We start from the raw sequence: 14,163 nt of genomic DNA on the forward strand, positions 1-14,163 counted from the left end.
GGGAAAACCGCAGACTTGGCAACAGACGCTTTGAGACGCACGTACGTAACCTACACGCATGTAAATAATTAAAGCCCATATATTAAACCTGAATTGCATGTATATATTTAAAGGGGTCATGACAGGAGAAATCAAATTTGCCTTGATCTTTTGGCATATAAGAGGTCTTTGTACCATAGCTTAAGTTTCATAGCTTAAAACCTCCTCCTCATTATAAACAAAGCATTTATTTAATCAAGCTCCGAAGATGGTATCAAAACACTCACATGCAGTAGTGAGGGGGGGCATTAATACTGTTTTCTATGCAGTGACGTCAGCCAATCATAACAGTGGCCAATCAATGAGAAGGCTTAAAAGGACCCGCCCCTTAAAACAGCTCATTTTAAATGAGAGTCAGAATGAGGGTTAAAAATAATCATTTTGCACATATTTATTTATTTGTTTATTTATTTATTTTTTTTGTACAAAAAAATTATGCTTATGATTTTTTTATATCTGCAGCCTTGGAAAACAGTCTAATAATGCGTTTCATGGATTCTTGGCTGTGCAACGTGGCACTTCCGGTATTTTGGCGGTTACTAGACAAGGGCAAATCGCCGTTTTTTAAAACTGAGTACTTGTATTGAATCAAGGAATTGTGACAGCCCTAATTTCGTACAATGGATCTCATTGGTCACCAAAATGGTTTCTTCAAAATATCTTCTTGTGGGCTCCACAGAAGAAAGTCATACAGATTTGAAATGACATGAAGATAAATTATGGCAGAACATTAATTTTGGGTGAGCTATCCCTTGAAATCTCAATGATATTCTTATATATAGTCTCCAGATATGACTTTATGACTTCATATGACTTTATGACACATTTGTAGTTGTTCAGTGAGTTTTTATGGGTGAAATAAGGTCATTTTATCAATTAATGTAATCAGGAATATCACGCCAGGGAAAAAGATTCCAGATTCAAGACTCAAGTTCAAGTTGACTGCATTAATCAATAGAATTCTTGCTTGGTTGGTTTGACAGCTTGGTTTGACATTGACTGTGCTCTAATATATCAGTATACTATTGACAATGGACATTTTTCCCTGTGAAATTTAATGTGGCAGCTAATGTGGCTGCACCTTAAGTTTTTTTTCCCCCATGCCTTTGAAAATCAAAATCACCAAAAGTCAGTCACTGAGTTATAAACTTCAATACTTATTCTTAAGCATTTGTTCCAATCCCTAATCCTAAGTATAAACAATAGTAATACTGTACTTGCCTTAGCAAGCACCACTAATTACATGTAAGGATAAGAGTGAATGAAAACGAAAGAGAGGATGAAAGATAACAGGAAAGAGGCAGTGGATCGAAGAAAAGAGGATTGAGTGAGTGAGCGAGCGAGAGGGAGAGAGCGGAGGAGGAGTGCCTCCCTTCCCATAGCAACCGTTGGCAGCGATCAGCTCCAGCCTGTTGTCTTACATGTGAGGAGCCCGTAGTACAAACCGACACACTGACGCGTGGATCTCTTCTCAGCAACACACAGAGGCTTCATATATCAAACTCAGATATGTTCAGCTCCCTCCGTAATCATTAAGGAGATCAGGCGAGTGGTGGGCGCGTGAAGGGGAGTGAGAGAGTAAGTGACGAGAGCGGGGGAGCGTTCGGAGCAGACGCAGCGCTGGAGGAGACGGCAGGCGGGGCGATGGAGCACCTGAGCACTCGCGAGCTGCCCAGGCTCTCCTGGATAGACACTCTCTATAGCAGTATGTACTTACAAGCCTCTTTCCTCCTCATGTCTTTGTGTGAGTTGTGCTGAATTTGCCTGTGTTAATATTGTGGTCTTCAGCTGTATGTGAATGACGCTGTCAGACATGGTATGTTTTGGGTTTAGTAACTGTTTGATCTGTGACTGTCAGGCTGTATTAAGCAACTACAGTGGTATATAAATGTGGTAAGAACATTGTGTATATATACCCGTACAGTACCCTGTTAACTAATATTTCACTGTACTGTAGTATCACTTCAGTACTTTTGTTGTATGTTAAAAGTTCAAATATAAATGGTGCCTTGTCAGCTATCTAAAATTAGATCATAAAGTACTAAAAAAACTGAAAACATAAAAATAAAAGCTAATTCGAAATTTTACTAAATACTATAATGTTTCACTGTTTCTCATCCTGCTTTGTTTCCTTTTCCCTCTCTCATTCCTTTCTTCCTTTTTCTACTTTCTCTGTTCATTCTTTCTCACCTATTTTCACTTTCTTCCTTCTCTCATCCGTTTTCTCGTCATTCTTTTCCTTTTTCTCGCATCCTTGTCTTATGCTGTATCTTACCTTATTATTTCCCTTTCTTCTCACTCTCATCCCAGTCTTTCTTTTTTTTTTGTCTTTCTCTCTACTTCCGTTTTTCATCTTTCTACCAATTTTCTCCTCCCTCATGTCGCTTTATCTACCTTTTCCTTTTCCTCCTCCTCTCATCCCTCTTTTCACCTCATTCGCCACCTTTTGTTTTCCTTTTTTAATGCCTGTCAACTTTCTCTTTTCTATCTCATCCTTCTCGAGGGATGAATAAAAATTTACCTAATTTTCAGGATATTCTGTATTTATTATGAGAGTATGAGACCCAAAGTACATGTTGTTCTTGTGAATATTCAAATATTGTGTAGACTGTATACAGTCAAATGGGCTGTTTATCTCTGAGTGGAAGTCATGTGGGCAGAAGCGGTCAGCGGGGGTTTGTGGGTAATGCTGGACTGAGGAGATGCACTTGTTGTGGTTGTTTAGTCTGCTGTTCATTTGCTCCGGCTGTAAGGTTGAGTTACATAAAGGGCTTTCAGAGAACGTTAAATGGAGGAAAAGGCTGGCAGAAACGCACAGATCACGCTGGAAGGGATGGAGGGGTAATGGAGCGGTGAGAGAGAGGAAGAGCTTTTTTCATTCACCACAGAGAATCCATTGAGGAGTTAACCAGGAAAGCACTAATCCACCACAACCAATCCCCCCCACCCCATAATTTCACACTGAATTATGAGATTTGTGGTGTTTGTGCATGAGTGACAGTGTGTGTGGGTCCGTATGATAATGTATATAATTGGTAATTCAGGGAAAGGGGTAGTCGCCCCACAAGATGTTATTAGTCTCACCCCTCATCCTCCCCTATTTACACCCTCACATGTCATGTATATATATGTGTGTGTGTGTGTGTGTGTGGTTAGTGCATCCTAGTATTATCATGTCAGCTCCTGTGCTTCACTACTGATGGAGCAGGAAGCAAGATTAATAATGTTTTACTAGCCATGGTTCATGGTATGTGCTCATCTGCCAATATCATTAAAGTGATAGTTTGCAGAGATCAAAACTTGATCTAGCTTACAACTGTTTAGATTATCATAACCATATAAGGTATTTAAGAGAGATTATGTTGTGAATAAAGTAGTTTATCCAAAAATAAAATGTCTTATCACTTACCTTTATTTGGTTTCTTCTCCATATGATTTACAAAAAGAATGATGGAGAATTGGATGGAGAATTCAGAGAAATGGAGAGTTTCTCTGTCTGTCATCTCATTTTGTGTGCCAAAAATATGTATTTGTATAAATTAATTGTATAATTGTAATTGCATATAATTTTCAAAAGCTAAAGTGACCTTTATTTATTTAAAAGTCACATGTATAACTCGATATTTTAACTAGTTGCAAAAGTTAATAATCATTTAAAGTCTACTGATTAGTCAGTGAAATAATCAGCGATTAGTTGATTAATCGTTCTAAATAATCATGATTAATCGATTACCAAAATATTCGTTTGTTGCAGCCCTAATATATATAATACATTAGTGCTGTCAAATCGATTAATCATGATTAATCGCATCCAAAATAAAACTTTGTGTTACACACATACGTGTATTTAAGAAATAAATGTAAGATATATATATAAATATATATAAAACTTTGTGTTTACATAATATATATATTCATGTTTATATATGGTTTATATTATATATAAATATAAATACGTTACATTTATTTATTAAATAAATACATGTATGTGTGTATATTTATACACAGCATGCAAACTAACTTATTTTGGATGCGATTAATCGTGATTAATCGATTTGATAGCACTAATATCTATACTTCATTTGTACATTGCTTTATAAATACATTTTTTTTATAAATACAGAACATTATTTAACAGTAAAAATGTTAACAATATATAATTTCATTTTTTGCTTTATGTTCATTTTTGTTCGTAACACAATAAGGTGTATTAACTAACTAGTACAATAATGTATTAACTAACATGAATGAACAATGAACAATGCATTTATTACACTATTTATTCATCTTTGTTAATGTTAGTTAATAAAAATAGTTTTCATTGTTTGTTCATGTTAACACACGTCTTGTGATTTTAATAGTACATTAGTACCTGCTGAAATTAACATTAATTAAGATTAATAAATGCTGTAGAAGTATTGTTCATTTTTAATTCAACTAATGTAGTTAACTAATGAACCTTTTTGTAAGTGTTAACGTTTTGTTTTATTTAATATCATTGATTAATTTTAATTGTAAAAATGAGACAAATTCCTACTTAACAAGCATTTGCATGCTTGTTATTTTATTGTTCTCAACTGTGGTAAAGCAAATGCACACTTCTGGTCAACCTAGTAAATTACTACAGTAATAATAGCAAAAATTAAATTACTACACTGCATTGAATTGAAACAGAGAGAGAAAGGGAGATTTCAAAAGAACAAAAGAGCCAGGGAGCATTAGATATTTCAGCCCCTGATATGTAAATATTTTCAGAGCTAAATTACCTCACAGGGGTAAAACGTCTCTTCAGTAGGATGCTTTCAGCTTTTGTCTGGTTTTGATGACCTTACCAGTGAAGAGACCATTAAAAACACAAACCCAAATCAAAGCCCTCCTCTATCTCTGTCAGTCATGCGCTCTTTAACAAATTACCCAACCACTCATTAACATACACTAACAACCCTCATTACCTGCTTTGAAACAACAACAGTGTTTTTGGGTTAGCTTTGACTGATACCGTTTTCATTGTTTGAACCTTTTTTTGTTCGGCGCTGAAGGTACAGCCTTGTTAAAAAAGAAGTACAGCCATTTAATTATTTATAGGCGTTATTAAACATTAAAAGGCTTAATAAAGGATGTACATTTCAAATGACATGATGTTTCCATAGAGGCTAATAACAATATTAGCGAGAGTATATTAACTGCAGCAAATATAATCGTATGTGATGTTTTCATAACATGCCAATGGGGAATTCACGTTGCCAGATTTTGCAAATGCATTAGTCATCATTGTATTTATGCATCTCTTCATCAATTTGTTTATCTTGTTAATTTCAGGTCTGTCTCTGGAATGTAAATGGATTCATTCTGGTTATTAAAGCCATATATTTAGTTGATCTCTGTGGATCTCTCTTCCACCTCCTCACAGCATTTTCTCCATTTGCCTCGCTGATATCATCTCCTGCCTCCTCTACACTCTTTCTCTGCTCGGTTGTCATGGTTTCCTCTGTTCGGAGTGGTTGAGAGGCAGTAAACTTAGTCAGACATTGATGTGGAGCGTGTGTGCGTGTGTGTTCGGGTCCAGCAGCTGTGGTCAAACTCTCTTTGTTAGGCTGGTAGAACATGCGTCTCATGGGATTATTCTCTCTCACTGAGATATTCCCTCCTCCTGTCACTTCCTGTATATCTGCATCTCTTTCTGAAGTCCTGTCGTGTGTCAGATTCAACACACACACATTCTCACGCTCAAGTCCTCTCCTCTAGAGTCTCCCAGCTCTCATATTGGTTTTATGTTTGTTATCTAGAGTGAGTTGAGCACTCTGTAGAGCTTTAGTTGTGATGCTGTAAGATACAGTAACCGACTGACACACTCTTTTCCATTTTCCTTCTCTCCGGGGGTGTTTTTCTTTTCTTGTCAGGAAGAAATCAAGGTCATTTGTTGTAATCAAACCCTTTTATAAACTGAAAACCCTTTTTTGAAAAGCACTCAGTCGATTATGAAGAAAATCTAAAACAAAATGCACCGTAAATGCACTGTGTGGTCACATTTACAGTTGCATTAACTAGTGATATAGAAATATTGCAATGAAATCCAGTCATTTCGATAGGAATCCACACAGTTTTGCATTTAAAAATTCATTATATTCAACAATTCATGTTATGTTTTAAAGGAGAAGTCCACTTGCAGAACAAAAATTGACAGATATTGTACTCACCCCTTGTCTTCCAAGATGTTCATGTCTTTGTTTCTTTAGTCGTAAAGAAATGATGTTTTTTGAGGAAAACATTTCAGCATTTTTTTTCCATATAATGGACTGATATGGTGCCCCGAGTTTCAACTTCCAAAATACAGTTTAAATGCGACTTCAAATGATCCAAAATACAATCCCAGTGAAACAATTGGTTATTTTCATAAAAATAATACAATATACTTTTTAATGTCAAACGCTTGTCTTGTCTTGCTCTGCCTGAACTGTTTTTGTCCGGTTCATGACAGTTAGGGTACATCAAAAAATTCCCATCTCATGTTCTTCCTCAACTTCCTCAACTTGGCCTATATTGCTGTTTTACCTTTTTTGTTAAGGGTGTTTGATCTTCTTTGCATGTTCACTTTGCAAAGACTGTGTCAGTGCTTCTGCGGTGATGTGGGATGACTTTAAAATGATTTTTGAAGTTGAGGGAGAAAATACGAGTTTTTCGACATACCCTAACTGTCTTGAACCAGAATACACTAGAGTTCAGGGAGAGCAAGACAAGACGAGCATTTGAGATTAAAAGGTATTTAAATAGTATTTTTAAAATGAAAATAACCGATCATTTTGCTAGATAAGACCCTTCTTCCTAGGTTGGGATCATTTACAACCGCATTTGGGATCGTCTGAAGTCGCATTTAAACTGCATTTTGGAAGTTCAAAATCGGGGCACCATATCAGTCCATTACACTGAGAAAAATCCTGAAATGTTTCCCTCAAAAAAATTTCTTTACGACTGAAGAAACAAAGACATGAACATCTTGGATGACATGGGGTGAGTACATCATCTGTCAATTTTCATTCTGGAAGTGGTGGGCCTATATTGTACATTTAATAACATTACAATTTTAAAATATCTCTTATACAACCTTCTTTATCATCCTGTGGTTCACGATACTTGTCATAATCCCCTTCGTGTCATTTAGTTTCAGAGGCACACAGCAATATTGAGCCAGTTGCTCTCATGTGACTGTACATGAGCATCAGAAGAGCTCTGTTACATAAGAGAAAGAGAGAGAGGGAGTAAGAGACATACCTACTACTACAGGAGGGACATTGACATTTAAGGGCATTTTCTCAGCAAACCAGAAACAAGAAAGTGCACATACTGTGCTAGTGGCATTTACCAAAGCAGCTAGTCAAGAGCACAAGTGAAGAACTAAAGCTGGATGTCAAGTGCGTGGACGAGCACTAGAGTCTGTGTAATCCTGCTGACTGGAGAGGCTCTCATCAGTGATTTGAGAGCTGTGCATGGGTCAGAGGTCTGAAGGGACGTGTATTTACATTGAGTTTTTAGGCTTGATGTGAAGCAGATTATAAAAATAAAACCGTTACAATTTATTTTTATTACACTATTGCAGTTTCAAAGACAAGGAGGAATAAAGAAAAAGTCTTGTTGGAGATATGTAAATTTGCCACATTAAGTATAGTCAGCGTTGCCAAGTCCATGGTTGTCCCGCAGAATTGGGCTACTTTAACACTGTTACTGCAGGTTATTCTTCATGTCTGCAGATTGAAGCGCCCCTAATAACGTTATATTTAGCCTCTGAAGTGCGTATTTTACCAGGGGAGCCCCGCAAAAAATGTGTATTTTACCCCGTAGAGCGCTGATATAGACTAATTCCCCTCATGCAGGCGCAGAGCGCATGTGTAAGTTTGCAGTCGGCTGTAGTTTGAGCGGTGTGTTCAAGTGCAGTCGACATGAGGCGACAACACCGTTGACTTTCATCACTGCTATTTCTTTGAAGTCGGCTTGGTGTGTCCTGGCCTTAATACGATATCTCTGGGCCAAAAGCAGCTGCATGAATGTTAATGTTTGACCATAAAACACAGCCATTTAGAGGTCATTTCTGGTTAATGATGTCACAGAATTTACTGGTATTTTGAAATGGATGTGTGAATGGTGCTTTACCGGTAAACAGATGGAACATTGTTGCCTGTGTGAACAGCGCATTTTTGTATTTACCGGTAAAGTCGCTCTGGTAATTTCACAGCAGTTTACTAGTGAAAGGGGCCAGTGTCACATGATCCTTCAGAAATCTTTCTAATATGCTGCTCTGCTGCTGAAGTAACATGCATTGGTGCCCATAGATCTCTCTGTCAAACACATAATTCCTGTATTAGTTTTTTAATACTGAATTTCCCTTTCATTTTGTGAGAGGCTGTTGCAATGTTTAGTTTGTGTACTGTGGCCATGTCAGCATTCATTTTGTTTGAGCTCTGCTCTCATGGATGCCTGTGGGCAGTAAAGTCTTTATGAGAGATGGCTTTCCTGGGTTTTATGTAGAGCTGTAAAGGGGATTGTTGAAACTGGGAGTGAGCTGCTGTTCTGGAGTGCACTTGTACTACACAAGAACAAGACGCACCGTTTTCAGCCATGGTCTAAGAACAGTTTTTAAAAGAGAGGCACTTGTGTATGAGGTTTGAGGTCAATGGCCCTAGTGTGACCATCTTGTTGCCCTGATGAGGTCTTCAATTAGGCTCTTCAGTTAAATATATCAATCTGAAGTGAGTAATGATGCATAAGTTGCATGACTTATAAGTTCTTTTTGGAGTTGTATAGTGAGGTTAGATTAAATTTCTCTGAATAGTGATTAAACAATTTCTAAACTGACTATGATGTTGCTTTAGATGACTTGGAATGTAGCACACTGTATGGACCACTTTTATGATACTTTTATGGCGCTCTTTGTCATTTTGGATCCCGTTTACTTTCATTATATGGCTTTTAATTAATTATTTATGAACAATGAATGAAGTCTAATGACTTCTAGGGAACAGAGAAAGAGAGACGAAAGAGACCCATTACAGCAGTCTCAGAACTGTTCTGAAGTTACGTAATGCTGCACTCATTTGATGTTGGTGGGTCTGTAGTTCCTTCTTACTTTCATCCTCATGTTGCGTCCTGCTGTAGTGAGTGCAACAGATCCAGGCACCTGTTTGGTTTCTGGAAAACTTGAATCTGTAGATGAGTAGATGCTTAGCTTGATATCAATTTTGTCAATCCAGTGAATAACTTAAAGGGTTAGTTCACCCAAAAATGAAAATTAGCCCGTAATTTACTATAATAAAGGCAATCTGCAGCGAATGATGTGTTTTTGTAAGAGAAATAACCATATTTAAATCGCAATAATCACTTTAATCTAGCTTGTGCCACTTTTTATTATGGATGGATGCACTTTATTGGACTTGTTTTGGACTGATGAAGAGAAACACCCATCCACTGCCATGATAGAGCTTGGAAGTGCCAGGATAATTTTTAATATAACTCAGATTGTATTTGTCTGATAGAAGGAAGTCATACACACCTAGGATATCTAGAAGGTGAGTAAATTATGGGCTAATTTTTATTTTTGGGTAAACTAACCCTTTAAGTCTATGTATATCTACTATAGTATTTGTAAGTGAGTGCATGCTTTCTCTGTGTCATGTAGCCTATTAAAATACAATTAGAATGTTCATGACATTCAAGATATACTGGGCTATTTTTGCCCCATGACTTTTTTCTAATATTCAGGTATCAAATATAGTTAAGCAATATCGCATGAGCAAGCGTTCTGTTTTTCCCAAATGTATTCATATTTGAAGCATAATTTCATGTTTATTCATAATTAAGCCATCTCTGAGCTTCATAAATTGGATGGATATAAGTTATTTACATATATCAGTATACGTGATATAGCAAAATCTCAATCAATTGACACTTTGTGCCATTGCCACGGTTAGGGCTGCATAATATTGCAATATATAGTTAATATATAGCTATATCAACCTGAAAGCTTGACATCAAGAACATTCACACACAACCCCAAGTCATGTGCTTAATCTGTTCTCTGTTATCTGTGTCAACCTGTGAGATTTTGAAGTATTAAAATCAATAATTTATCGATGCATATCACAATTTGTGCATTTGCGATATTTCGACAATTTGATATACTATGTGTCATGTAGCCCTCTACAAAATATATTGCCATATCACCCAGTCTTATAACTGACTATTAGAACTTGTTTCATAAACACGCAAAATAAGACATTAATTTCAATATTCATTCTCCCTATCAAGTACTGTACAAAGCATGCTGGGAACTACAAATCCCTACCTAGTTAATGCAATTTTACATTTAACATCAGCGAAAATTATTCATGTAGTCCCAATAGAAAATGGATTAAGTAAACCTCTGTTTTAAAAATGTAAATGGAAGTTAAAATAATTTTTGACTAAAGAGACACACAGAGTGGTTGTTGTTTTCTATGCAGTTCTGAGCTTGATTCATTTGGAATGTTTAAGCATTAAATTTATGTTATATGTATGCATAACTAGATCTGAGTCCTGACTCATATGCCTTTTGGTTCTTTGTCCACCAAGGAGCATATATATGTGTGTGTGTTGTCATGGTTGAAGACATGCCCTGCCCTGCCCTTCCCGGCTGGTAACTGGGGACCTCTTAACTCTGCCCTCAGATTGTTAACCAATCAGAGCACAGCATCACAGACCACACACCAGACGGCTCAGCCAATGGGACCTCCGGCTTCTTTTTACTCCACTGGGGAGTCAGAGCGTGATTAAGCATTCAGGCCAGTCAGGAGGAAGAGAGGAGAAAGGGGTGGGGAGGAGGAGGATGACAGGAGGGTTGGCCACGAAGAGCACTCTCACCACAGGGGTTCTCCTCTCTCCTCTTTTACCGCCAATCATTTTCAACCTTTCAGGTGTTTCCAGCCTTGCACATTTTAGTCATTAGTTGAAGGGTGTTCTGGGTGATCACATACTACTAGTAGATAAAAAGAATACACCTCTAAGTCTCTACGATAGCTTGGGTCCTGTTGAAAGTATTATTGTCCACCAGGTCAAAATCATAAATCTGATGCCTATCTAAAGATCTGTAGCTATGATTTTTTGCTCAGCTTTGAACTTTGAGGCTCTCTCTAATAGATGCTTTGATGGGGAGATCACAGTCTCTGTCTTCACTCTGTTAAGTTAATATCAAAGATGTCATCTTTCCAGACCAGACTAATGTGCTTTGAAGACAACTGATCGATGTCAGAGATCCCCTATGGCATGATTACAGCTCACATCCTCCATGTTTATTCAAGCCTTTGTGTGTGTCTTTTTCTTCTTGCCTTTCTTATTCTTCATTATCTTCTCCTCTTCCTCCTCTTTATTGTTCTTCTTCATCTTGTCCTTCTTTTCTTCTCCTCTGTCTCATCCACCTTCTCCTCCTCCTACGTGTCCACCTTCTCCTTCTTCTTTTCATTCTCATTATTCCTCTCTTTTTCTTCTTCCACATTGGTAAAGCAGCTCACCTATTGGTTTTGTGTTTTGGTTTGCTTTGGCATGCTTTGTGTTTTTTGCTTTTGTTTGCTTTTTGTTTTGTTTTATTTTGTAATGCATTGTTATTTGTTTCTGTTTGCTTGATTTTTGTTTTGTGTGTTTTGTTTTGCTTTGGTATGCTTTTTGCTTTGTGTTTTTTGTTTTGGCATCTTTTGTTTAGTTTTGTGTTTTGTGTGTTGTTTTACTATGCTTTTTGTTTTGTTTTGTTGTGTTTTGTATTGCTTTGGTATGCTTTGTGTTTTTTGCATTTGTTTGCTTGTTTTTTTGCTGTGTGTTTTGCTTTGTTTTGCTTTGTATGCTTTGTTTTCTTTGTGTGATGTTTTGTATTACTATGCTTTGTTTTGTTTTGCTTTGATATGCTTTTTGTTTTGTTTTATTTTGTAATGCATTGTTTTTTTGCTTTTGTTTGCTTTTTTGTGTTTTATTTTGCTTTGGTGTGCTTTTTGTTGTGTGTTTTTTGTTTGGGCATCTTTTGTTTTGTTTAGTTTTTTGTTTTGTTGTGTTTTGTACTGCTTTTGTATGCTTTGTGTTTTTTGCTTTTGTTTGCTTGCTTTTTGTTTTGCTTTGTGTGTTGTTTTGTTTTGCTTTTATTTTTTGTGTTTTTGTGATTTGTTTTGGTATGCTTTGTTTTGTGGTGTTTTTTTTTTGTTTGTTGGTTTGTTTTGGTACGCTTTTGTTCTTTGTGTTTTGTTTTGCTTTGGTATGCTTTGTGTGTTCTGCTTTTGTTTGCTTGATATTTGTTTTGTTTTGCTTTGTTTTGGTATGCTTTTTGTTTCGTGTGTTGTTGTGTTTTGTGTGCTTTGCTTCTGTATTTTTGTTTTGTTTTGCTTTGCCTAGGTATGTTTTGTGTTTTTTGTTTTTTGTTTTGCTTTGGAAGTTAATATCAAACATATCGCCTTTCCAGACCGGACTAATGTGCTTTGAAGACAACTGATCAATGCCAGAGATCCCCTATGGCATGATTACAGCTTACATCCTCCATGTTTATTCAAGCATTTCTTTCTTTTTTTGCCTTTCTTCTTATATTTCTTATTCTTCATTATCTTCTCCTCTTCCTCCTCTTTAATTGTTTTTCTTCATCTTCTCCTTCTTTTCTTCACCTTCTCCTTCTTGTTCATCATCTTCTTCTTCTTCTTTTCATTCTCGTTCTTCTTCATCAGTGGTAAAGCAGCTCTGCTGTGTTATTTTGTTTATGCAGAAGCCAAGCCTCAAAACATAAACTTATTAACATTTATTCTCTTGCTGTTTTGCTAGATCTGGAATTTCCTTCTGGAATTGCAAATCTAGGTTTTCTCCCACCTCCCTTCAATATTTTAAGAATATCTTTCTCCCTTTCTCTTTCATAAACACACACACACACACAAGCAAGCACTGTCTTTTCCTTGCTGTCATCACATTTTAGGCATGATTTAATCATGAGACATATATTTGAGTATAGTATGTGACAATGTGAATTCAGGCTTTTGTTCACATGTCAACATGTCTTTCAGCAAGTTATGCCTTGTTTTTTGAGAGCGGTCGAACGTTGAACATTTGTCGGTTACACAGCTTCAGGAAGCACAATCAACAGGGAGTTTTAAAGTTTGCAGTTTGACTGACTCTGCTTAAGGACTTCTGAAGGACTTCTGGTCTCCATCCATCCATCCACTGCTACTCAGACTTTGAGATTGATTGACGTGTCTGTGTTTGGTACCAAGCTGATATGAAACAACATTTCATGGCTGAGCAAAATTGATTCAAGTCAGTAATCTGTGGAGACGGAAATATGTATGCTGGCGCCATATAGACACTGATTTAATGTGTTTTCTTTCCTGTATACAGTGAACGAGCAATGACACAAACACAATCACTTTGCCTGCACATGAAAAACACCTCCGCTCCAGATAATTTATGTCATTTAATTCACACAACCTGCGTGTGTACAGCTGCTGTCAGAAAGACACTCACAGCCTTCATACACACACTAAAACAGCTCTGACTTTCCCCTGAGAACTGTCAGGAGATGTATTCACTCTTATTAGAATTGCAAACTATCCGTTTCACTGGGTTCGCTGGATGATGTTCGAAGCTTTTGAATGAAATTCATGACCATATTAAATACTGCCTGTGGAAGACCTGTCAGCCAGTGACCCCTTAATCATTACTGCATGTCAAGCCAGCGCTGTTCACTGACTTGAACTGTATCCTTGTAAAGCAGTACGGTTACACTTTGCAAATTAAATAGCAGCCAGTGTTCTCATCATTTGTGTTTTCTTGACCTAACGCAGATTGAAATGTCCACTTTTGGACCTTGTGGTATTTGTGCATGGTTAAAAAGACATATCTGTGTCATGAACTGTGTATCTTACATCAGTTCTCTGAGGTCCATCTGTAATGACTGATCTGCATTGACAGATGACTGCACTGCATTCTAAGAGAGGAACATTGCTGACAAGCTTGTTATGCAATTATGTAACATGCCCACTTGCTTTACCCCTCTATTTTTTCTTCCCATATTTTTAAGGAAGTACAAAAGTGAATAGTCAAGCACTACAGGTTCTTCCAGTACTCTCATAAACACTC

General features: G+C 36.9%; 1 protein-coding gene across 2 annotated transcripts in view; it reads left to right on the forward strand.

Moving 5' to 3' along the window:
- Window positions 1–14,163, forward strand: part of abr (ABR activator of RhoGEF and GTPase) — a 191,447-nt gene that overhangs the window by 33,098 nt on the left and 144,186 nt on the right. The window contains exon 1 of one of the 2 annotated variants that reach the window (XM_051109097.1): window positions 1,438–1,744. The exons of the other annotated variant lie outside the window; for it this stretch is intronic. Coding sequence (XP_050965054.1) covers window positions 1,684–1,744 — 61 coding nt within the window. The 5' untranslated portion in view covers window positions 1,438–1,683. Of the gene's footprint in view, window positions 1–1,437; window positions 1,745–14,163 lie in introns of those variants that run through there. 2 annotated transcript variants of the gene reach the window in all.

The sequence above is a fragment of the Labeo rohita genome, chromosome 5, assembly GCF_022985175.1.
Source record: "Labeo rohita strain BAU-BD-2019 chromosome 5, IGBB_LRoh.1.0, whole genome shotgun sequence".
Classification (NCBI taxonomy): Eukaryota; Metazoa; Chordata; class Actinopteri; order Cypriniformes; family Cyprinidae; genus Labeo; species Labeo rohita.